At 52.3% G+C, this 25,414-nt stretch overlaps 2 protein-coding genes across 6 annotated transcripts; one reads left to right on the forward strand and one right to left on the reverse strand.

Moving 5' to 3' along the window:
* Positions 1 to 1,912: 1,912 nt before the first annotated feature.
* Positions 1,913 to 17,746, reverse strand: gemin5 (gem nuclear organelle associated protein 5). Of its 4 annotated transcripts, none has more exons than XM_023962429.1 (29): positions 17,728 to 17,746; positions 17,319 to 17,473; positions 16,713 to 16,867; positions 16,418 to 16,599; positions 16,104 to 16,255; positions 15,933 to 16,025; positions 14,794 to 14,926; positions 14,563 to 14,728; positions 13,961 to 14,173; positions 13,443 to 13,528; positions 12,561 to 12,643; positions 12,231 to 12,364; positions 6,784 to 6,857; positions 6,402 to 6,583; positions 5,849 to 5,988; positions 5,610 to 5,781; positions 5,357 to 5,539; positions 5,233 to 5,286; positions 5,034 to 5,162; positions 4,818 to 4,913; positions 4,612 to 4,749; positions 4,253 to 4,400; positions 4,059 to 4,178; positions 3,774 to 3,984; positions 3,433 to 3,696; positions 3,194 to 3,356; positions 2,591 to 2,930; positions 2,234 to 2,321; positions 1,913 to 2,147 (listed from the first exon to the last, which is right to left on the reverse strand). In XM_023962429.1, the coding sequence occupies exons 1-29, from the start codon at positions 17,739 to 17,741 to the stop codon at positions 1,983 to 1,985; spliced, it is 4,233 nt and encodes a 1,410-aa protein (XP_023818197.1). In that variant the 5' UTR covers positions 17,742 to 17,746; the 3' UTR covers positions 1,913 to 1,982. The 4 variants fall into 4 exon arrangements, with proteins under 4 accessions (XP_023818197.1, XP_023818198.1, XP_023818196.1 ...); XM_023962430.1 differs by having other exon boundaries at positions 5,034 to 5,159; positions 15,933 to 16,028; XM_023962428.1 differs by having other exon boundaries at positions 15,933 to 16,028; positions 17,728 to 17,745.
* mrpl22 (mitochondrial ribosomal protein L22) lies at positions 17,395 to 23,928 on the forward strand. Of its 2 annotated transcripts, XM_023962433.1 has the most exons (8): positions 17,395 to 17,485; positions 17,758 to 17,828; positions 17,935 to 17,977; positions 18,437 to 18,563; positions 18,640 to 18,705; positions 19,327 to 19,404; positions 22,999 to 23,068; positions 23,661 to 23,928. In XM_023962433.1, the coding sequence occupies exons 2-8, from the start codon at positions 17,804 to 17,806 to the stop codon at positions 23,867 to 23,869; spliced, it is 618 nt and encodes a 205-aa protein (XP_023818201.1). In that variant the 5' UTR covers positions 17,395 to 17,485; positions 17,758 to 17,803; the 3' UTR covers positions 23,870 to 23,928. The 2 variants fall into 2 exon arrangements, with proteins under 2 accessions (XP_023818201.1, XP_023818200.1); XM_023962432.1 differs by lacking the exon at positions 17,395 to 17,485 and having other exon boundaries at positions 18,434 to 18,563.
* Positions 23,929 to 25,414: the final 1,486 nt, after the last annotated feature.

The following is a 25,414-nucleotide window of genomic DNA, read 5'->3' on the forward strand; positions in this document are numbered from 1 at the left end:
TTTTGATTCATTTTTAACGAATGTATGTGTATAATGGAGCAGAACATATAGCAAACGTTCATCTCATCACTGAAAGAGGTCAAAGGTCTCCTGAAGGTCTTCAGGTTCGGTATGTGATGTTTTGGGACATTCACCATTGATTCTCTGATTGAAAACCCTCCAGAACCACAAAATGCTCTTTACGTAGCCACTTTCTTGTTGCCATGACGATGTGTTTGCGATCACTGACACGTTCTCTTTCCTGGAAGAGTTTCTCGTCCAAAATCTCACCATGCATGGATCCATTCATCCTTTCCTTCATAAGGACCGGTCGTTCTGTGCTCTCAGCAGAAAAACAGGCCCATAACATGATGATTCCACCCCCATGCTTCACGGTGCGTCTGTGTTCTCTTCCAAACCCAGCAAGTGGCGTTTATACCAAAGAGTTCCGTTTTGGTCTCATCTGACCACCTGACTTCCTCCTCATCCTCCGGATCATCTGGACAGGAAGGGGGGCCTTTTGGAGCACTGGAGGACGTTGTGTGTTACCATAGTAACCGGAGTTACTGTGACCCCAGCTCTCCTCAGGTCATCGATCACTTTCCCTGTGACGTTCTGGGCTGCTCCTCACCGTTCTAAAGATCACGGAGATCTTCCATGAAGCTCCAGGTGGAGAGAGATTTGAAGGGTCCAAGCAGAACCTGACCCAAACTAAAAGGTCTGTTAGGAGATGCTAATGTCTTTACATGAACAGAATTTACTAAATGTTAAACCACAAAAAATGGAGTTAATCTACTAATTAATATATAAATGATTATATGTACTGTTCTATGATAGAATCACAGTCATTATATGGGCCCAATATTTATTCACATTTAAATATATGAATGGGCAGTTTTTTTACCCCTTAGCAGATGAGTGTTCAGATGCACAGAACAAGAATCCACCTGAACATCAGATCTACAGCAGAAACCTGGACCCAGAAAGTCCGGAGCTGCAGAAAACTCCTGCGGTTCTCCCTGCTGGACTTTAGCTCAGAATGATCTTCATCAAACATCCCATAGAAACTCCCAAAATGGGCAACACGCTGACACACAAACCGTCGCCGATAACAAAAGGCAGAGGGCAGCAGAGCAGTCAGGAGAATCTGGTCTCCACTTTGGAGAAACCTTCTCAACAAGCGGGGGTCTGAGGCCCTTCCATGTTCAAGCCGGCCTCCATGTCTGTGTCCACATGCTCCACCAGCTGCTAGAGCCGAAGGACGTCCCAGAGACATCTTCCATGGTCCAGCCACGCTGAAGAACAGAGTCCTGCGAGGGGGCGGAGTCAAAGCAGGAGAAATGTCTGAGTTTGACTCCACCTGTAGCCTCCATCAGCTGCTGAAGTCACGCTTCCATGCTGTTCTAGCACCACCTAGTGGCCAAGCGTGGTAACAATCACTACCACCAAAAGTTTCCTCAAAACATTTGAACTGAACTTTTGTAATTTACCAAACATTTGGAGTTTCTTTTTTTTTACTTTGTGTAACCCTTGTGCTATCTTAGATGACCCCCCCCCCCTTCCATTGAGGTGTTCTCCCTACCATGACAAAGGTGGATAAAGGTGGAAAGATTTCATGTAATCCATGGACACCAGTGAAGATCACAAATCATTGAAGAAAAAAGGTTCATAGCACTGTCTAGTGGGTCTAGATGACCCAACTCCCAATGTTAGAGTGCCTAGGATAGAACAAGGGGTAAGAATTAGTATAATAATCAAAAATAGTTTAAATAATTAGTTTATAGTTTAACTGTTCCTCAGTTCTGAGCTCAGATCCTGAACTTTATGAGGTTTAACCACTTTTATAAATGCTATTAGTAAAAATGTAACTGTTTTCACAAACTAAAGGAAAAACTACTTTAAAATGACCAAAATGATTTTAGAGGAGCTCTGATTCAGGTGACTTTCATGTGTCCTTTATTAACCAAAACTGTACAGGTGCAGAGGTTCAGCAGCAGACGTGTTCATGTGATGAAGCGCCGATAGGCGTTCAGAATGGAGGGACTCCTCCCGTGTTTCTGCAGCAGGTCTTCGGCTTTCTGTCGCAGCGACGGACACACGGCGCCCGCAGATCGGCCGAGGTGCAAAAGCACGAGGGAACACTCCAGGACGTCTGGATGAGGAAACATCTGAGGGACGAAGAGGACGCAGTTACAGCTCCAGATCAAACACAGAACCCATGAGAGCGTGTCCAGATGGAGGAGTGGAGGCCGACCTTCAGGGTGTCGGGCAGGTCGACCAGCTGCTGCTGGTATTTGGACATCTTGGAGGACAGAGACAGAAGAGTCTCCTGATCTTCACAGCTGGAACAAAAACTTCTAGTTAACTGAATGAAGCACAAACTAGAAGAAAAAGTCCATGGCAGACGCTGCTGGACCTGACGGAAACATGACCAGGGTTAAGGTATTTCATTTATTTTACAACATAAACCAGATCAAAGTGATGTTTTTTTTAATATTTAAATGATTCAAATGATCCAACTTCCTGAACTCAAATTTCACACCATCATCGTGAAAAAAACGTGCACTTCCTGGCCTGGTCGTTGTGAGCGATGTTTGCATCAGAATCTGACCTGTGCTCTGCAGAGTTCTGGTTCCCCACAGGGAGCGGGTCTTCCTGCGCTCGGCTGTGCTGCGCCACCATGGCCGCCAGCCGCTCCCGGATCTCCTGCACCGACCTCTGCAGGCTCTGACAGGCGGCGTGCGGCTCGGACAGCAGCACTTCAAAGTCCTCCTGGCCTTCGCCCGCTGCTCCCTTTTGGACCTCCACCTGCTCCGCGGCGCTCCTCCACCAGCACTCGTACAGGCGGTGATAGCGGACCAAGGCCTGCAGGCTGCTGAGCGCAGCGCTCGCCTCAGCCTCGGTCCCCTTCAGGGTCTTTGGACGTTTCCTGGAGAACAGACCAACATCACCTAGACGACAGAAAACAGGAATGTTGTTTTAAATCCATTTTTAGAAACACAGAAATAAAATCCAAACTGAGCTCGTCTCAACGGTTCTGTGAAACGCTTCATCAGTTTTTCACGTGTTTCTTCTGTTTGTGTTCTACTTTTTTGATCTCGTACAGAAACGGCTTCAGAGAAAATGCGATTTGTTGTTTTGAGACGTTATGGGGTCAGAAGTCTGAAGCGGAGTCTGAACACGTGTGACGGCTTCAGAGGGAGGCGTGTTGGACCTTCGGGGAACAGCCGCCTGCACAGCTCTGCGGAGGCGCAGAAGAGTCCGGCGTCTCTGATCCAGGCCGCCGCCCACCACAGCTCCTTCAGCAGCTGCGCGTCGTCGTTCAGGATCCAGCTCAGCACGCCGCGGGTCAGATGGAGCGAGGCCTGCAGCAGGACCTGAGGAGAAAGCACAGACAGTTTCCTGCGTTGGACTGATGACGTTGTGCCGCCGTGGCCGTTTGGAGGTCAGTACCTGTTTCAGGGGGGCGGTGGGGGCCGGACTCTCCACGGACCTCAGCTCCTGCAGGAGAGCCTCCATGCTGCCGTCTTCTGGTGCGTTTGCAGAAATGCCAAACTCCTCCTCCCACACGTCTCTGACTCGGTCCTGGATGCTGGCGGGATGTTTTCTTGGCTCCGCCCATGTGTGGGTGGAGCTGCAGGAGGCTGCAGGGATGACCCCGGCGTCACGCAGCTCCACAGTCAGCAGCTCCGCCACGCAGAGATGCAGCCTGTGGACCTGCAGAAGGTGAAACATCTCGGTGAGAGGCTTCCTGTTCCTTTCCAGGGGGGATCAGGAGAGTGTGAGCTGCTGACCAGAAGGTCGTCCTGACCGCTCAGGACCTCCTGCGCCGTCAGCCAATCCTGAGCAGCCGCCAGATCTTTGGCGCATCGCAGCGCCAGCGTCTGAGCCAGAGCCCCCTCCCCTGAGATCCTGGCCACGCCGGCTGCCGTCCTCAAAGACGCGACGTCATTCTTCTTGGCGATGACTTTGGCGGCGTCGAAACCGGAGCCGGCGGCGAGGTGACTGAAAGAAGCAGGTCAGACGGATCAGGCGGAGGAAGAGCGCTGGTCTGTGAGGCCGGACTCTTCCCTTCAGACCATTTAGCTGCTGCGGACAGATGGCCGTCCTTCTCCAACACCGCAGCCCAGCCGCCGTACAGCTCCTTCAGGACCGGCTCGTCCGGCGCCAGCCGCGCTTTCGCCAGAGCGATGGCCTCCCTGACGAACGACAAGCTCTGGTTGATGGAGCTGCTCCACAAACTCCTTCAGTCAAACGGCCGAGCGGCTCAGACCTGAAGAGCTTGTGTGATCGCAGCAGGTCCACGGCCTCGTAGACTCTGTTGATGGACAGCAGGTGGGACGCCGCCTTCAGGTACTGCTCCTGCAGACACAGCTGCCTGACGTAGGCCTCCACCGCGCGGCTCCAGGCCTCAAAACCAGCTGGAGGAGGTGAAGAACCAACACATCATGAGGTCACTTCCTGTCCCCTCGTCAGCTTTTATCGATGCAATAAAAATCTAGAGAATTTCCTGTGAGAAATGTTTTTTAGTGCTCTTAGACCAGCAGCAGCCAAAACCTTCTCTTTTTTTGCATCAAACTGGCTTCCTGACGTCTGCACAGACACTTCAACCGGCATCTTCCCGCTCTTTACCCATCGCAGCGACGGACAGCAGGTGGTCGTTCAGCTCTCCTTTCTCCGTTGCCAGCTGCAGCGCCCCCTGCAGGTCTCCGCTCCACAGCCGCAGGTACACCACCGAGTCGAAGTGCCCCGCCTGCACGTGACCTTCCTCTGAGGGTCGACAGGAAGTTGAACGTTACGCTGAAACGCCCAAAGCCAGGAAGGGAGAACCAACAAACCTTCTGCCTCCAGCATGAGGCGCAGAGCCCGCCGGTCTGCAAACAGGCCCAGGTGGACATGGTCGCCATGTCCCGGGCTGCAGCCAGCAGGTGGCGCTGAAAACACACAATCAGCCCTGCTTTGTGAAAAAAGGGTCGAACTGAAGACTTAAGCTCGTTTAAGTTTTCTGACATTTTTATTTTGCATTTGGAGACCATCTGCCAGTTTTCTCTCACCTGAGGCGTGTCTGACGGCGGCCAGAGTGACGCAGTCCTGCAGCAGCTCCTCCCTGGGCCGGTGGTCCATGGACGTGCTGAGGGGCAGCATGGAGCGAGGCTTCTTCTTCTTCAGGAGGCTCAAATCTGCTGCGGAGCCAGCAAGGGACATGTTCAGAACCCAAAGAAAAAGCCGTTTGAACAAGAATCAGACACAAACCTGGTGGCTTCTCTTTACTTCTGGAGACAGATGAGGATTTCTTCTCCAAAGATGCTAAAAAAAGGAAAAAATGATTAGAAAAATGCGATTTGACATGAATCCTTCAGGCCTCAGACGCATTCACCTCCTGGAGGATGCATGCTGCTCGTGGAGCCGACCTCCTCCTCCTCCTCCTCAGACAGATCCTTCTCTCCGTCGCCGTTCATCTTTGGCACCACATCTCCTCCGAGCCCCGGCGCGCTCTTGCTCTTCTTCTTCTGCTTGGAGCCGGACTTCTTCTTCTCCTGCAGCGTGCTCATCTTCCTCCCTGGGAGGAGAACATGTCAGTCGTGAGCAGGAGGACCTGGCTGGATCCCCCCTCAGAGCCTCATCGTCACCTTTAGGTGGCTTTGTGAACTCCTGTTGGGAGACCTTCCACTCCTGCACGGTGAAGTCTTTTCCTCCGGTCCAGATCACGTCTGGATCAACGGGGGACCAGTCCACGCTCAGCAGATACCCCACGTGACCCCGGTAGTTAGAGATGGGCGCCTCCTCCAGGACGTCCCACACCTGAAACGAGACCCGCCCATCAGACCTCAGAACAGCATTTTGGCTTCACCTGTGTGGAGCAGCAGACCTGTGCCGTGCCGTCATACGAGGCCGTGACCAGCCGAGCGCTGTGATGTGGACTCCACGCCATCCCGGTGATCTTGGCTGTGTGACCGCACAACCGCCGGTACGGCTCCGTCAGGACCACAGGAGTCTCTGGAGGGTTCTCTGAAGACCAGGAAGACTCGTAAAGATGTGGGTTCCATAAGGAATTACTGCCATCTATCCATCCAACCATCCAGCTATCCACCTATTCATCCATCTGACGATTCATTTATCCATCCATCCATCCGTCTTCGTGTAAAGTTGTAGACCTAAGTTTCAAAACTGGAAATATTAAATCTACATCCAAACTGCAAGTATTCGTCCTGAACGACAGTTGATGTTTGATAAACTGATCCAAAGGAAACCAAACAACAAAATGGGATGAAGGTGAAGAAGATGAGAATTCTGAAGGGATCCCAGAAACGGTCATATCCTCTCTGACAGTGGGGTAACTGGGAGGATTCAGAGCAGGTTGGAGCCGTTTATTGGACGCTTGTGTTGTCATGTGACTATTGTTGTGAACGTAAGGTCCCCACCTATCACGGAGCGGAGGTCGTGCACGTAGACGATGGCGTTGCTGGAGCCCGAGGCCAGGAGCGTGTGCAGCTCTGAGGCGGAGCCGTGCTGGTGATGCCACCGCAGCGAGTTGATGATCTTGTGGTGCTGCTGGACGCTGCACAGTTGCTTCAGGTTGGGGGCTTGGAAAACATCAATGCACCTGATGAAAGAGATGAAAAGACCGGTGAAAGAGGCCAGTTTCCAGGAAAACAAGCAACTTTTGACATGTTTACTTTGTGATGCAACCTGACAGAAAACCTCAAAGCTCCACCGCTCCTCATCTCTGCTTCAGATGTTTTAACCATTAGATCAAAAAGTCTGGTTGGCGTTTCTAAGGGTTCACGTGTGAAAACAACTCACCCATCCTCGTTACCGATGGCAACGACTTTCCCATCCGGCTTCCAGCTGAGGTCGGTGTGTGGAGACAGCTTGTGCTGTTGGAGATAAAGATCAGTTTCAGGGTCGGTGCAGCTCAGCTGCTTTCAGGACAAACGGCAGAAACTCGCCGCCATTCTCAGCCTGAAACGGCAGAAACTCGCCGGCATTCTCAGCCTGAAACGGCAGAAACTCGCCGCCATTCTCAGCCTGAAACGGCAGAAACTCGCCGCCAGTCTCAGCCTGAAACGGCAGAAACTCGCCGCCAGTCTCAGCCTGAAACTCGCCGCCATTCTCAGCCTGAAACGGCAGAAACTCGCCGCCAGTCTCAGCCTGAAACGGCAGAAACTCGCCGCCAGTCTCAGCCTGAAACGGCAGAAACTCGCCGCCAGTCTCAGCCTGAAACTCGCCGCCATTCTCAGCCTGAAACGGCAGAAACTCGCCGCCAGTCTCAGCCTGAAACGGCAGAAACTCGCCGCCAGTCTCAGCCTGAAACGGCAGAAACTCGCCGCCATTCTCAGCCTGAAACGGCAGAAACTCGCCGCCATTCTCAGCCTGAAACGGCAGAAACTCGCCGCCAGTCTCAGCCTGAAACGGCAGAAACTCGCCGCCAGTCTCAGCCTGAAACTCGCCGCCATTCTCAGCCTGAAACGGCAGAAACTCGCCGCCAGTCTCAGCCTGAAACGGCAGAAACTCGCCGCCAGTCTCAGCCTAAAACAGCAGAAACTCGCCGCCAGTCTCAGCCTGAAACGGCAGAAACTCGCCGCCAGTCTCAGCCTGAAACGGCAGAAACTCGCCGCCATTCTCAGCCTGAAACGGCAGAAACTCGCCGCCAGTCTCAGCCTGAAACGGCAGAAACTCGCCGCCAGTCTCAGCCTGAAACGGCAGAAACTCGCCGCCATTCTCAGCCTGTAACGGCAGAAACTCGCCGCCAGTCTCAGCCTGAAACGGCAGAAACTCGCCGCCAGTCTCAGCCTGAAACGGCAGAAACTCGCCGCCAGTCTCAGCCTGAAACGGCAGAAACTCGCCGCCAGTCTCAGCCTGAAACGGCAGAAACTCGCCGCCAGTCTCAGCCTGAAACGGCAGAAACTCGCCGCCAGTCTCAGCCTGAAACGGCAGAAACTCGCCGCCAGTCTCAGCCTGAAACGGCAGAAACTCGCCGCCAGTCTCAGCCTGAAACGGCAGAAACTCGCCGCCAGTCTCAGCCTGAAACGGCAGAAACTCGCCGCCAGTCTCAGCCTGAAACGGCAGAAACTCGCCGCCAGTCTCAGCCTGAAACGGCAGAAACTCGCCGCCATTCTCAGCCTGAAACGGCAGAAACTCGCCGCCAGTCTCAGCCTGAAACGGCAGAAACTCGCCGCCAGTCTCAGCCTGAAACGGCAGAAACTCGCCGCCATTCTCAGCCTGAAACGGCAGAAACTCGCCGCCAGTCTCAGCCTGAAACTCGCCGCCATTCTCAGCCTGAAACGGCAGAAACTCGCCGCCATTCTCAGCCTGTAACGGCAGAAACTTGCCGCCAGTCTCAGCCTGAAACGGCAGAAACTCGCCGCCAGTCTCAGCCTGAAACGGCAGAAACTCGCCGCCAGTCTCAGCCTGAAACGGCAGAAACTCGCTGCCATTCTCAGCCTGAAACGGCAGAAACTCGCCGCCAGTCTCAGCCTGAAACTCGCCGCCATTCTCAGCCTGAAACGGCAGAAACTCGCCGCCATTCTCAGCCTGTAACGGCAGAAACTCGCCGCCAGTCTCAGCCTGAAACGGCAGAAACTCGCCGCCAGTCTCAGCCTGAAACGGCAGAAACTCGCCGCCATTCTCAGCCTGAAACGGCAGAAACTCGCCGCCAGTCTCAGCCTGAAACGGCAGAAACTCGCCGCCATTCTCAGCCTGAAACGGCAGAAACTCGCCGCCATTCTCAGCCTGTAACGGCAGAAACTCGCCGCCAGTCTCAGCCTGAAACGGCAGAAACTCGCCGCCAGTCTCAGCCTGAAACGGCAGAAACTCGCCGCCAGTCTCAGCCTGAAACGGCAGAAACTCGCCGCCAGTCTCAGCCTGAAACGGCAGAAACTCGCCGCCATTCTCAGCCTGAAACGGCAGAAACTCGCCGCCATTCTCAGCCTGAAACGGCAGAAACTCGCCGCCAGTCTCAGCCTGAAACGGCAGAAACTCGCCGCCAGTCTCAGCCTGAAACGGCAGAAACTCGCCGCCAGTCTCAGCCTGAAACTCGCCGCCATTCTCAGCCTGAAACGGCAGAAACTCGCCGCCAGTCTCAGCCTGAAACGGCAGAAACTCGCCGCCAGTCTCAGCCTGAAACGGCAGAAACTCGCCGCCATTCTCAGCCTGAAACGGCAGAAACTCGCCGCCATTCTCAGCCTGAAACGGCAGAAACTCGCCGCCAGTCTCAGCCTGAAACTCGCCGCCATTCTCAGCCTGAAACGGCAGAAACTCGCCGCCAGTCTCAGCCTGAAACGGCAGAAACTCGCCGCCAGTCTCAGCCTAAAACAGCAGAAACTCGCCGCCAGTCTCAGCCTGAAACGGCAGAAACTCGCCGCCATTCTCAGCCTGTAACGGCAGAAACTCGCCGCCAGTCTCAGCCTGAAACGGCAGAAACTCGCCGCCATTCTCAGCCTGAAACGGCAGAAACTCGCCGCCAGTCTCAGCCTGAAACGGCAGAAACTCGCCGCCAGTCTCAGCCTGAAACGGCAGAAACTCGCCGCCATTCTCAGCCTGTAACGGCAGAAACTTGCCGCCAGTCTCAGCCTGAAACGGCAGAAACTCGCCGCCAGTCTCAGCCTGAAACGGCAGAAACTCGCCGCCAGTCTCAGCCTGAAACGGCAGAAACTCGCCGCCAGTCTCAGCCTGAAACGGCAGAAACTCGCCGCCATTCTCAGCCTGAAACGGCAGAAACTCGCCGCCAGTCTCAGCCTGAAACGGCAGAAACTCGCCGCCAGTCTCAGCCTGAAACGGCAGAAACTCGCCGCCAGTCTCAGCCTGAAACGGCAGAAACTCGCCGCCATTCTCAGCCTGAAACGGCAGAAACTTGCCGCCAGTCTCAGCCTGAAACGGCAGAAACTCGCCGCCAGTCTCAGCCTGAAACGGCAGAAACTCGCCGCCATTCTCAGCCTGTAACGGCAGAAACTCGCCGCCAGTCTCAGCCTGAAACGGCAGAAACTCGCCGCCATTCTCAGCCTGAAACGGCAGAAACTCGCCGCCAGTCTCAGCCTGAAACGGCAGAAACTCGCCGCCAGTCTCAGCCTGAAACGGCAGAAACTCGCCGCCAGTCTCAGCCTGAAACGGCAGAAACTCGCCGCCAGTCTCAGCCTGAAACGGCAGAAACTCGCCGCCAGTCTCAGCCTGAAACGGCAGAAACTCGCCGCCATTCTCAGCCTGAAACGGCAGAAACTCGCCGCCAGTCTCAGCCTGAAACTCGCCGCCATTCTCAGCCTGAAACGGCAGAAACTCGCCGCCATTCTCAGCCTGTAACGGCAGAAACTTGCCGCCAGTCTCAGCCTGAAACGGCAGAAACTCGCTGCCAGTCTCAGCATGAAACGGCAGAAACTCGCCGCCATTCTCAGCCTGTAACGGCAGAAACTTGCCGCCAGTCTCAGCCTGAAACGGCAGAAACTCGCTGCCAGTCTCAGCATGAAACGGCAGAAACTCGCCGCCATTCTCAGCCTGTAACGGCAGAAACTTGCCGCCAGTCTCAGCCTGAAACGGCAGAAACTCGCTGCCAGTCTCAGCATGAAACGGCAGAAACTCGCCGCCAGTCTCAGCCTGAAACGGCAGAAACTCGCCGCCAGTCTCAGCCTGAAACGGCAGAAACTCGCCGCCAGTCTCAGCCTGAAACTCGCCGCCATTCTCAGCCTGAAACGGCAGAAACTCGCCGCCATTCTCAGCCTGTAACGGCAGAAACTTGCCGCCAGTCTCAGCCTGAAACGGCAGAAACTCGCCGCCAGTCTCAGCCTGAAACGGCAGAAACTCGCCGCCAGTCTCAGCCTGAAACGGCAGAAACTCGCCGCCAGTCTCAGCCTGAAACGGCAGAAACTCGCCGCCAGTCTCAGCCTGAAACGGCAGAAACTCGCCGCCATTCTCAGCCTGAAACGGCAGAAACTCGCCGCCAGTCTCAGCCTGAAACGGCAGAAACTCGCCGCCAGTCTCAGCCTGAAACGGCAGAAACTCGCCGCCAGTCTCAGCCTGAAACGGCAGAAACTCGCCGCCATTCTCAGCCTGAAACGGCAGAAACCCGCCGCCAGTCTCAGCCTGAAACGGCAGAAACTTGCCGCCATTCTCAGCCTGAAACGGCAGAAACTTGCCGCCAGTCTCAGCCTGAAACGGCAGAAACTCGCCGCCAGTCTCAGCCTGAAACGGCAGAAACTCGCCGCCATTCTCAGCCTGTAACGGCAGAAACTCGCCGCCAGTCTCAGCCTGAAACGGCAGAAACTCGCCGCCATTCTCAGCCTGAAACGGCAGAAACTCGCCGCCATTCTCAGCCTGAAACGGCAGAAACTCGCCGCCATTCTCAGCCTGTAACGGCAGAAACTCGCCGCCAGTCTCAGCCTGAAACGGCAGAAACTCGCCGCCAGTCTCAGCCTGAAACGGCAGAAACTCGCCGCCAGTCTCAGCCTGAAACGGCAGAAACTCGCCGCCAGTCTCAGCCTGAAACGGCAGAAACTCGCCGCCAGTCTCAGCCTGAAACGGCAGAAACTCGCCGCCAGTCTCAGCCTGAAACGGCAGAAACTCGCCGCCAGTCTCAGCCTGAAACGGCAGAAACTCGCCGCCATTCTCAGCCTGAAACGGCAGAAACTCGCCGCCAGTCTCAGCCTGAAACTCGCCGCCATTCTCAGCCTGAAACGGCAGAAACTCGCCGTCATTCTCAGCCTGTAACGGCAGAAACTTGCCGCCAGTCTCAGCCTGAAACGGCAGAAACTCGCCGCCAGTCTCAGCCTGAAACGGCAGAAACTCGCCGCCAGTCTCAGCCTGAAACGGCAGAAACTCGCCGCCAGTCTCAGCCTGAAACGGCAGAAACTCGCCGCCAGTCTCAGCCTGAAACGGCAGAAACTCGCCGCCAGTCTCAGCCTGAAACGGCAGAAACTCGCCGCCAGCCTCAGCCTGAAACGGCAGAAACTCGCCGCCAGTCTCAGCCTGAAACGGCAGAAACTCGCCGCCAGTCTCAGCCTGAAACGGCAGAAACTCGCCGCCAGTCTCAGCCTAAAACGGCAGAAACTCGCCGCCAGTCTCAGCCTGAAACGGCAGAAACTCGCCGCCAGCCTCAGCCTGAAACGGCAGAAACTCGCCGCCAGTCTCAGCCTGAGAAGTTTCCTTCAAGAGCCGCCCCCTCAGCATTGCCAGGCGGCTGTCTTTACTCAAGTGTGCTTTTAAGAGCATCCCGACGACCACAAAAGCTGCTTTTCCTTTTCCTCGGGTCCCCATCGTCCCACCTTGATGTCGTTGGTGTCTTTGATGAGCCTGTCGATGTCCGTTGCCTCGCTGCTCAGCTTTGCCGGGTCGTGCTGCAGAATCACGCCTTCGCCTGCGCAGCTGTACAGGCCGAAGCTCTGCTTTCCCGCTGTACCTGAACGGTTCACATGGTTTGGTCAGTGTGAACCTCTGCCGGAGAGACTAAACAAAGTCTCCCTTTCCCAGTGATTTCTAAGTATTGATTATGGCCTTTTATAAACTGATTCATTCGTTAAGCTGGAAAAAGAAAATGTCTTTGAGCTGAGGTGAAAGGTCGTTGTTTGGCGTCAGAACGTCCCACAGAGACTTACCGAAGGACAGCGGGGGCACGGGGGGCCCCCAGGCCAGCGTGTACACAGTCTTCCTGTGGTAGGAGCTGGATATCTGAGGAGGCCTGAGAGGAGGAGGAGAAGAAGAACCGTCAGATGGCGGGAAAATGACTCCAGGAGGTTCAGGAGCAGACGAGCTTCATCGCTCCAAGTCCATCCCAATAATAATTGATACTTTATTTATCCCACAATGGGAAAATTCTTCTCCACATTTGGCCCCGTCCCCTGGGGGGAGCAGTGAGCTGCAGACTGGCCGCGCTCGGGGGGATCGATCCACCGACCCTTTGGGTGTTGGACGACCTGCTCTACCGCCTGAGCTACACTGCTGCCCTCAATGGTCATTCAAGCCGGTTTTCCTTCCTCACACTGGGTTTGTCAGCTCCCTAAGACATGAAACAACCTCCTCCTCCATCATCATCCTCATCATCATCATCATCATCATCCTCCTCCTCCATCATCATCATCATCATCATCATCCTCCTCCTCCATCATCCTCATCATCATCATCATCATCATCCTCCTCCTCCATCATCCTCATCATCATCATCATCATCATCCTCCTCCTCCATCATCATCCTCATCATCATCATCATCCTCATCATCCTCATCCTCATCAAAAGGAGTTTGGATCGTCACAATCCTATTCAGGGGTCCATTTGTGAAAGCTCAGATGCTTCTGTCTGTGTTCTGCTGAAGGTCCCGGTCAGGGGGAGCAAAGACTGCTGGGTAAAAACATCCAGCTCCAGGAACAGGTGCAGACCATGTGAGCGGGACCTTCAGCAGGAGCTCAGGAGGCTGACAAATGTTAGCCATGTTTCTGAAAACCTGTGTCAGAAAAGCTGAAGGAATCGATGCCATCCGTACCTGCTGGAGAAGACCTCGTAGATTCCCACTTTACCGTCTTCTGTTCCAAAAGACAGGGTTCCCTCTTTCTGGGGGTGCCACGCCAGCTGCAGAGACAAACACAGGAGTCTCACTTTATGGACTCAAACCGACGCCAGAGACGACATCACTTCAAACGTTCAAACGCTCCTCCACGTCTGCAGCAGGAGCATCAAACCTCTGACTCTAACAAAGGGTCGGCGGTTTGATCCCCGCTCCCCCCAGTCAACCGTATATGCCCCACCAGTCTGCCCCAGGGCAGCTGAGGTTACATCAGTAGCTACCATCACCAAGTCTGACTGAATGATGGACACTCTGGAAGAACGCTGAGCCTCTGGAAAAGCAGATCTAATAATCAAATCTATACTTGTTATAAAATCCAGATTTATAATTCTAGTTTTTCACTGTTGTTCTCTGCTTTCTCCCTCAAAGCCCCTCAAAGGTCTGAGCACCAATAGAGCCCCCCAACATGGACCCCCGCCTTCCAGAAATCTCTTTACCGCAGTCACTTTGGACTTGACGCCTTGCCAGAAGGTCCGGATGTCGTACTTGTTCTGGCTGCTCAGAGTGTTCCACACCCGGATCATGTTGTCCCCCGCGCCCACCGCCAAACATCCTGCACCCACAGGGGAGAAGGTCAGGGAGTACACCACGCCCCCCAGGGAGAAGAGGGTCCAGCAGCAGCTGAGGGTCTTCAGGTCCCAACATTTGATCTGAGGATGGAGAACAAAAGTCACAGATCTGACCTGCAGGTTTCCCTGGAGAACACCTGAAGAAGGGAACGCTAAACGGATTCATTCATAAAAACCACTAAAGGATCCGTCTTCCTGTCATGAACACACATAACTATTATTACTGCAGATCTAACAGGAGAAATCCGCTTTCATGCCAAGATCTGGGAGCTGCTCGGAGGATTTTATCATGAATCACAAAGCAGTTTTCCTTCAGCCTTCACCTCTGCAGCACAAGAATCGGACAACTTCATACTGAAAATGAAGAATAGCTGCAGAAATCTGAACGAAATGGAAGAAATTTCTGAGTTTGAAGCCAAAAGATCTGATTCTGAAATCAGATCTTTTGTGTTTAGCAGGAGAAGACTCGCCTCCCGGTCCATGGAGGTGCTGAAGAGCAGCTCCCCTCCGTCCTGCAGACGCAGCGAGCTGGTGTTGAAGACGATCCGGCTGTGGTTCTGACCCTCTGAGGAGGACCCGAACAACGTCCAGCGCTGCTTCCCGCCTTTGGTCAGGTCCCACAGCAGCAGCTCTCCGCTGGGGGAGCACAGAGGAACATGAAGGTGCGGTCGCAGCTCCGAGCGGGACGCTGCCGGATCTACCTGAAGCAGCTGGACACCAGCTCGGTGGGTCGTCCCGGGGGCCAGAGGACGCTGAGCCAGATCCGCTCTTTGACCCCGGGGTCGACGGCGGAGGCTCTTCTCTTCAGAAACGGCAGCTTTAAGGTCATCACTCCTGCAGGAGGAGAGCAGCGTTCTCACCTTTAACAGCTTTTTACTCGATACGAAAACTCCACGGGCAGAGATGTTTGGGAAGGAGGAAAAAGATGACCAGAATGGAGTGTTATTTACGCCGCCACGCTGCGAACTCAACTTCCTAAGTTGTCAAGGAAAATATTTTTGCTTTATCAAAAATAAACATGCAAATGTTTGACCTGATTGGTTAGAATCTGGATTCTGGGCCGCTGCTGCTGCGGCGGGGGTCTTGGGATGGGGGTGGCTGGTCACTCTCTCTCCCTTCTTTTCACATTCCACCATCCATTTTAGAAGAACATAAACACTCACCTGAACACAGGTGTTAGCTCACCTTTGCACTAATAGTTTGCATGATTGAATAAAATATTTCACACTAGTTGGTTTGAGGCATAAGTATGCGTGTGTGAACACTATCTGTTTTGTGTACATGTTGACATGTGGACATTTTTGCAGCTAGAAAGCGTGTTGATAACATTTGAGTGTGTGGACAGGCCCCGCCCTTTTGAGATTTGTATTCTATCTGTAACTTACCGTAATGATAAACATCCAGAAACTTGTTGCTTTATGCTGCTTCATGGTTTTACCCCCCATTTTTTATAATCACCCTCCTATGCCACTCTCTCTAATATCCCTCTCTCTTCTTCCCTCCTTTCCTTTTCCGTCCGGTCCAACACAAAAAAATTAATAAAGTTTGGCCTGGATTCCAAAAGGGGTTTATTCAGTCATACCTCTGGTTTGTCTGAAGATTCATAACCCCTCTTGTTAAAGTAAAATATGTCCAACACAAGAGGCCCTCAGCTCTCATCTGCCTGCCCAGCTGTTGGACAGGACAAGTTAAGAAAAAACTATTTGAAAGCAAATATTTAATATTTTCATTTGCGACTTAGAAGGTTTTGTCTGCAACGTGGTGGCATAGATATCACTCCATAGAACAGAGGAGCTGCTGCAGCTCCCGATGAGAAAATGTTCCGATCTTCTCCCCTCACCTTTGCCCCTGGAGGTGCTCCACACCCTCACCGTCTGGTCTTTGCTCCCAGAAGCGAGGTAGCATCCGTGTTCTCCTGCAGACCCTCCGTTTGCTGCTGCAAAACCACAGAATCCGTTTAGAGTCGCTGCTGAAACGACCTGCAGCCCAAACCCGCTCCGTTCTGCAGAACCTTCGTCGTCCTCAGCTCTGCTGAACAGCGCCGACTCCCCCGACACAGGCGACCACGCCAGCGAGTGGATCTCATTGTCGTGTCCACGGAGACGGTGCATCACCTCCCCTTTCTTACTGACATCCACCAGCACGATCATCCCGTCTTTGTACCTGCAGCCAAGAAAAAATAAAAAAATCACACACAACGTCCTGACCTCCAGTCTTTCTCCTCTGATTCACTTCTCTGAAGGATTTTCAAAACAAAGCTTGGAAACTCTAAAACATGGATAGCTGCTCTGAGTCTAGACGGTAACCATGGTGATTTCCCAGTACCCAATAGCCACAGAGCTCCAGGTGTGAGGCGAGCAGGTGAGGCAGACGATGGTCCTGGGCTCAGGGAAGAAGCTGGCGGTGTCTCCGGTGTGGAACCAGTGGCACACCACCACCCCTTTCTCGTCCCCCGACACCACCAGGTCTTTGTCCACAGGAGACCAGTGCAGAGCCGAGACGGGGGTCTGTGTGGAAAACCGCATCTCCGTGAGGACCACCAGAACATCCACTTCCCTCCGACAGCTCCGACTAAAACAGTGGAGCCTGTGGGAGGGGCCAACGTGACCTGAAACCTCACCTGATGAGCCACCTGCTCCCTGACCAACGTCCTGCTGTTTGAGTCCCAGAAGCGGACGCTGCCGTCGGTGGAGGAGCTGGCGCAGACATGGTTCTGACCCGCGTGCTGACAGAAAGAAAAGCCCGACACCAGGTCCGCGTGGCCCACCAGCTGTCCTGCAGAACCCACAGCAACAGCCGGGTCAGCCGTGGGAGCGGAGCTCAAAGAAAACACGACTGCCCCATGAAGGGCAGAGGGGGAGCAGGTTGGAACGGGGGGAGGAAGGGTCCGGTGTGACCAAAGAGTGTCATGAATTATGAAAGATGGTGGAGAGAGCACCAATGTTGACGGCTTAGAGACAGGAAGCAGAGATGAAGATGCTGAGCTTCTCTTTGGGACCAGGATGGATCAGGAATGAGTCCATCAGAGGAACAGACAGGTAGATGTTCTGGAGACCCATGCAGGAAAGCAGATGGAGATGTTTGGACAGGTTAGAGGAGGAACAGGGAAGCTACCAGGAAAGAGGAGGATGAGGAGGATGAAGGCAGGGTTAGGGGGAGATTGTGGCTGCGGGAACAGACTCCACAGTTTCCTGTTCGTCTGTTTCAGGGCAGAGATCCCACTCACCTGTGACTCGGCACGCGGAGGCGCTCACGTCAATCAAATAAACCACATTTCTGGCACCGACACCCAGTAAGCCACTGCTGCTGACGTCACTGCAGCGCGAGCAGTACCAGTTCGGCGAGGCGGGCAGAGACCTGTCGGCCATGGCGCCCTGCAAACTTTAAAAAAAGGTGATTTCTGCTCCTGAAGTTTAAAATCAAGCTCCTCACGTGTCCTCAACGTAACAACACAAACTGCCGCACGAGGTGTCTGCTGTCGTAAATCTCGTGCATAGATTACGGCACCCTAACTGGGTCAAATATATCAGACTTTGCTCTTTTATTTTTCCTTATTGCGTTTTCATTTATATTTTTATATAATCATAAAAAATAAAGTAAAAACGTTTTTTAAAGTATTTAAGATCTCAAATGACCGGATAATCTTCATTTCTTTCCCCCGGAAGTATTTACGACAGTCAGGCGAAGAATGCGGCTGATCAGAAATCCATCATGGCGGCCGCAGGGGCTGGATCTGGTGAGAAATGAAAAGAAAAACTTCATTTAAATCTACAAATGCTTACATTTAAAAGTGGTTTGTTTGAGTCTGTCTCTGCTTTGACTTTATCTAACTCTTGGTTCAGGTTTCTCCTTCGTCAGAAGCCTTTCCGGACTATTTCGTTCAAGGTGAGAACAAACGGTTTCAACAAACGTTTTGGTTTTTTTTTCTCTTTTTTTGAAGGTAAAAACTAAATTCAAAGAATATTTTAGAATGGATCAGAAACGATTGATTACGTTTACTACTGACATAAACGTGCTTAGTGACATTAAATTAGACAAACAACCTGGACATACTAAGAAAACGAGGTTATATGGTTTAAAATGGGAATTATTTTCTGCTTTTATTATATTTGAGCAAAAGCTGCAAAATAACTGATGAAAACATTACAGAGGAAATATTGTAATATTTTTAAAGCAACTACTAAATAAACATAAAATAATTTCATAATAATTTTGAAAAGGTGAATAAAATTCACATAAAACGTGTAAAAATGGCTGAAAGACTGGCAGTTTTAAGAGTTAAACATGTAAAAGTGAGCACACAGCGATTGCAATGATTTTCATCGCTGCTCTCTTCCTCAGCAGGTTGGCCGCTCCACCCCAGCGGCTCTCGTGGCTCCACACCGGCTCTTCGCTGAGCTCAAAGAGCTGGGAGAGGAAGAACCTGAAGGTGTTTCCACCCCAGCAGCCAGAGGAGCCCCGCAGACCAGCCGTGAGTCCGTCCGCTGACCGCCTGAGAACGTTTCCGCTGCTGCTTTTCCATCAAGCTGGCTTTCCTCTTCCTGCAGGAGATCCACCACTGCAGGAGGCAGATCAAATACAGCAAAGACAAGATGTGGTACCTGGCTAAAATGGTGAGAAGTCTGAGCTGGATCTGAGAACCATGACTGTAAATGAAACTCAGTGGTTAAACCTCTACATTGATATTCACCGAAGTTCTGCAGATGAAATACTCTGTCAAGTCTGATTCTTTGTGTTGTAAAGCACACAAAGAGTCATTTAAATTCATTAAAACTTTATTGTTCCACTAAGGAACTCTGACATGGACTTTAGGGCTCCGCTTTGCCTTGTCCGCTCGTCGCACGTCAGTCGTTAGCTTGTGCAGCCTTCCTCTGTACAGAGTTGGCTTCAGAAACCTGCAGCTCTTTCCTCGGCGCAGGAGGAGGCTTGGTCATCAGCTTTTGAGCTGCAGGTCGGCTTCTTCACAGGAACAGAAGGAAGCGAGCACAGAATCTGCCCTGCAGAGGTTCTTCTGAAAACTATCAGGGTCTGCGGTTTGGGCCGTGTTCTGGTAGCCACCTGTCAGTGAAACATTTACTTCCTGCTTCATTTCTGTTTGTGACACAAACCTCTGCCCTGTCAAAACTTAAGAATAAGGACATCTAGTGAAGCATCATCAGATGGGTTAAAGACATTCGTGTTTCATAGAAAGCCTCACATCTGACAGCGGGTCGGGTTTCTGGTTGTGTCCTCAGATCCGCGGCATGAGCATCGATGAGGCCGTCGCCCAGCTGGAGTTCAACGACAAGAAAGGAGCCAAAATCATGAAAGAGGTCTGAACTGAAGGCTATGCTGGATTTATCACACGCACACTCATGCAGAGGAACACACACTCGTGTAGAGTACATGCACACACAATACAAACACACATGCACACGTACGACGTCTGATGTTCACACATGGATGCAAATAGACATGAATAGGTGTGGACACACTGACACAGATACACACACACATGCACACACATGCAAATGCACAACAGTAATATGAGCACACCCACTCACGTGCACACACATGCATACACCCACTCACGTGCACACACATGCATACACCCACTCACGTGCACACACATGCATACACCCACTCACGTGCACACATGCATACACCCACACACATGCATACACCCACTCACGTGCACACACATGCATACACCCACTCATGTGCACACACATGCATACACCCACTCACGTGCGCATACATGCATACACCCACTCACGTGCACACACATGCATACACCCACTCACGTGCACACACATGCATACACCCACTCACGTGCACACACATGCATACACCCACTCATGTCTACACACATGCATACACCCACTCATGTGCACACACATACATACACCCACTCACGTGCACACACATGCATACACCCACTCATGTCTACACACATGCATACACCCACTCATGTGCACACACATACATACACCCACTCACGTGCACACACATGCATACACCCACACACGTCTACACACATACATACACCCACTCACGTGCACACACATGCATACACCCACTCACGTGCACACACATGCATACACCCACTCACGTGCACACACATGCATACACCCACACACGTCTACACACATACATACACCCACTCACGTGCACACACATGCATACACCCACTCACGTGCACACACATGCATACACCCACTCACGTGCACACACATGCATACACCCACACACGTCTACACACATGCATACACCCACTCACGTGCACACACATGCATACACCCACTCAAGTGCACACACATGCATACACCCACTCACGTGCACACACATGCATACACCCACTCACGTCTACACACATGCATACACCCACTCACGTGCACACACATGCATACACCCACTCACGTGCACACACATGCATACACCCACTCATGTCTACACACATGCATACACCCACTCACGTGCACACACATGCATACACCCACTCAAGTGCACACACATGCATACACCCACTCACGTGCACACACATGCATACACCCACTCACGTGCACACACATGCATACACCCACTCACGTGCACACACATGCATACACCCACTCATGTCTACACACATGCATACACCCACTCATGTGCACACACATACATACACCCACTCACGTGCACACACATGCATACACCCACACACGTCTACACACATACATACACCCACTCACGTGCACACACATGCATACACCCACACACGTCTACACACATACATACACCCACTCACGTGCACACACATGCATACACCCACTCACGTGCACACACATGCATACACCCACTCACGTGCACACACATGCATACACCCACACACGTCTACACACATACATACACCCACTCACGTGCACACACATGCATACACCCACTCACGTGCACACACATGCATACACCCACTCACGTGCACACACATGCATACACCCACACACGTCTACACACATACATACACCCACTCACGTGCACACACATGCATACACCCACTCACGTGCACACACATGCATACACCCACTCACGTGCACACACATGCATACACCCACTCATGTCTACACACATGCATACACCCACTCACGTGCACACACATGCATACACCCACTCAAGTGCACACACATGCATACACCCACTCACGTGCACACACATGCATACACCCACTCACGTCTACACACATGCATACACCCACTCACGTCTACACACATGCATACACCCACTCACGTGCACACACATGCATACACCCACTCACGTGCACACATGCATACACCCACACACATGCATACACTCACTCACGTGCACACACATGCATACACCCACTCAAGTGCACACACATGCATACACCCACACACATGCATACACTCACTCACGTGCACACACATGCATACACCCACTCAAGTGCACACACATGCATACACCCACTCACGTGCACACACATGCATACACCCACTCACGTGCACACACATGCATACACCCACACACGAATACACACATGCATACACCCACTCACGTGCACACACATGCATACACCCACTCATGTCTACACACATGCATACACCCACTCACGTGCACACACATGCATACACCCACTCACATGCACACACATGCATACACCCACTCACGTCTACACACATGCATACACCCACTCACGTGCACACACATGCATACACCCACTCAAGTGCACACACATGCATACACCCACTCACGTGCACACACATGCATACACCCACTCATGTCTACACACATGCATACACCCACTCAGATGCACACACATGCATACACCCACTCAAGTGCACACACATGCATACACCCACTCACATGCACACACATGCATACACCCACTCACGTGCACACACATGCATACACCCACTCACGTCTACACACATGCATACACCCACTCATGTGCACACACATGCATACACCCACTCATGTCTACACACATGCATACACCCACACACGTCTACACACATGCATACACCCACTCACGTGCACACACATGCATACACCCACTCACGTGCACACACATGCATACACCCACTCACGTGCACACACATGCATACACCCACTCACGTGCACACACATGCATACACCCACTCACGTGCACACACATGCATACACCCACTCACGTGCACACACATGCATACACCCACTCACATGCACACACATGCATACACCCACTCACGTGCACACACATGCTTCCCCCCATCATGTCTACACACATGCATACACCCACTCACATGCGCACACATGCATACACCCACTCACGTGCACATACATGCATACACCCACTCACGTGCACATACATGCATACACCCACTCATGTGCACACACATGCATACACCCACTCACGTGCACACACATGCATACACCCACTCATGTTTACACACATGCATACACCCACTCACGTGCACACACATGCATACACCCACTCATGTTTACACACATGCATACACCCACTCACGTGCACACACATGCATACACCCACTCACGTGCACACACATGCATACACCCACTCACGTGCACACACATGCATACACCCACTCATGTTTACACACATGCATACACCCACTCACGTGCACATACATGCATACACCCACTCATGTGCACACACATGCATACACCCACTCACGTGCGCATACATGCATACACCCACTCACGTGCACATACATGCATACACCCACTCATGTGCACACACATGCATACACCCACTCACGTGCACACACATGCATACACCCACTCACGTCTACACACATGCATACACTCACTCACGTGCACACACATGCATACACCCACACACGTCTACACACATGCATACACCCACTCACGTGCACACACATGCATACACCCACTCACGTGCACATGTGAACGAGTCCCTTGTTTCCGTTGTACAGGTCCTCCTTGAAGCTCAGGAGATGGCCGTGAAGACTCACAATGTGGAGTACAAGTCCAACCTGCATGTGGGTGAGTGTGACGGATCCCTGTGCTGCTCTAAAACACCTGAGTCACAGGTAAAAGATGGGCGTGTCCGGGCTGACAGCCGTGTGGCTCGTCGACAGATCGTTTGTTTCCGAATCACGAGGCTCCAAAAGAAAGGAAGAAGCTCTGCTGCGCGGCAGCGAGGGCGAGACGCTCCTAGCGGCTCAGAGGGATTGTTTTTGAAGAACAGTTTTAAAAATAGATTTCTGTTGAAAACGTCTGCTTTGTTTCTCTGGTGGTGGGGGTTGTTCTGGTAGAAGCAAACCCACCCTTTGGAAGCCGTGTAAACGTTTTTCAGGCTCCGAATAAATTCATGTTTTGGCTGGACCCCCCCCACACACACACACACACATTTATTTTGTTCGCTGCAGCTGTTAAACCTACCGGTCCATCTCCTCAGAACCATCTGAGTTCTGGAGTTGTCCTGCCTGAAAGGAGGTTTTTCCACTCCTGCAGCATCAAACCGTCGTGTTTACATGGTCCATCCAGCTGGACGGACCAGAACTGTGCCAGGATTTCCTCCTTCAGCTGCTCCTCAGTGAGGAACGTAACCTTCTGCTTCTCCTCCCCCCTGCAGCAGAGTCCTTCTCCAGCAAAGGGAAGTACCTGAAGCGGATCCGCTACCACGGACGGGGCATGTTCGGCATCATGGACAGAGTTTACTGCCACTACTTTGTAAAACTGGTGGAAGGGCCGCCGCCCAGAACGGAGCAGAAGACGGGCTTGGACCAGGCCAAGGAGTACGTTCAGATGCTGAAGGATCGGACCGTCATCCACAGCCTGTAGATCTTTTCAAATGTTGTAGCGTTGTGTCTTATCTGTAAATAAACTGCAGCGGAAAACAACCTGAGCAGCCTTTCATTGCAAATCACTGAGGTGATCAGCTTCTGCACCATGGAAGCTCCGCCGCTGCAGAGCAGCTGTGTCTGTGGTGGACTTTCTGCAGTCCTTATCCTGCAGAACCTTTGGTGGGTTTAAGGATTTGTAGTTGATTTATGCTCCAATCACTGGTGACATTCATGTTCCAGAACACATGAGGCTCAGGATGATGGACCACCAGGATTTTGATGCAAAGCGTCATCCCTCACACCTTTACGGTCGTGTCTAACTCAGAGGATCGCAGCTGAAACCGCCCAGAGGTTCTGCTCCAGGCCACCTTCTGATTTTGTGACCCACATGACCAGAACGTCACGTTTTCTTGGACTGAAAGCAGCAGCCGTTCAGCCGCATTCTCCTCTAAATCCTCCACGCTGTCGACATCGCTCTTCCTCCTCAAACACGGCAGCAGGTTTTTATGAAACGACAGATGATGCTGCTGTTTTCTGTTTCCTCTTATCTGAAGGAGAAACATTCTCTCCGTCTTATCTGCTGCCCCTCACCTTCTCATCATGCTGTTAATGACGTTCATTTGAATTTTCCAGACTGGGTCGTCCGCTCTGCTTCTGATTCTGCTAATAAATTGAACGGAGAGGCAAACAAAACAAGCCCAGGAGAGCAAAGGCAGGAGGAGTGGAGAACATTTCTATTTTCCAGAGGTCAGTGTGTCTGATTGTTCTGCAGCCCGGAGCTTCATTCTCCGCCGATCCTAATTGGCCTTCAGCTTCCTGTGTTTGATGTGGTCGGTCCAGCGCCGGTTCCCGCCTGTCGCCAAGGCTCTCGTCAGTTTTTTCAGATAAAGTGCCATCTGCTGGCCTCAATTTCAGCAGACGTGTGCCCCCAATCTGAGCGGGGGGGCGGCTCCATCTCCCGTCGTCTGGCTCCAAACTCGTCTCAGCTCAACTTTAGGATCTGGCTGTGGGTCAGTGGGTTGAGCCTTCTGCCTTTTGTTAGTTGGTTCAGATAGTCTGATCTCAGGTTGACGTCCCACTCCGATCGTTCCGGTGGTCCTTTAACTATGATGATGCGATTTTTAGCCAAAATCTAAACGGCTGCCGTTTTCTGCAGAGCAGCAGGAGTTCATCAGAAATTCACCTCTGAGTTATGCTTTCAATTGCTAAGAACTGTCTGTTTACACTCCCACTAGCCTACAGCCCCTCATAAACTCAACTTAACATTAGCATTGCATCAAAAATGGCAGCAACATCAGATCCATCCATCCGTCCAGTTCTGGTCCAGATTCCAGCTCAGACCAGGAAAACAAAGACGTTCATGGATCTGTTGGTCTGCAGGTGGATGATCAGAAAGGGGCGGGGAGGAAGCAGAAAACAACCCTACCCAAAACAAACATTTTAATTTTAATTCTAATTCACAAGAGGTTGAGTCTGCCCCCCTCCACCCAGACTGACAGAAGAAGTCCTGACTCATGGTCCACAAAGCGGTCTGAGTGCAGGA

This window comes from Oryzias latipes, chromosome 14 (genome assembly GCF_002234675.1).
Source record: "Oryzias latipes chromosome 14, ASM223467v1".
In the NCBI taxonomy this organism is placed as follows: domain Eukaryota; kingdom Metazoa; phylum Chordata; class Actinopteri; order Beloniformes; family Adrianichthyidae; genus Oryzias; species Oryzias latipes.

What these genes read in the sequence shown, in the direction of transcription:
- gemin5 (XM_023962428.1), bottom strand. An exon ending in CCTCATGCTGGAGGCAGAAG is followed by an intron (nt 4,750 to 4,817) that starts GTTTGTTGGTTC and finishes GTCGACCCTCAG; the next exon opens with AGGAAGGTCACGTGCAGGCG. An exon ending in ACCTGCCCGACACCCTGAAG is followed by an intron (nt 2,148 to 2,233) that starts GTCGGCCTCCAC and finishes TTCGTCCCTCAG; the next exon opens with ATGTTTCCTCATCCAGACGT.
- mrpl22 (XM_023962432.1), top strand. Translation starts at nt 17,804, where the DNA reads ATGGCGGCCGCAGGGGCTGGATCTG. An exon ending in TCCGGACTATTTCGTTCAAG is followed by an intron (nt 17,978 to 18,433) that starts GTGAGAACAAAC and finishes TCTCTTCCTCAG; the next exon opens with CAGGTTGGCCGCTCCACCCC. An exon ending in CAAGTCCAACCTGCATGTGG is followed by an intron (nt 23,069 to 23,660) that starts GTGAGTGTGACG and finishes TCCCCCCTGCAG; the next exon opens with CAGAGTCCTTCTCCAGCAAA.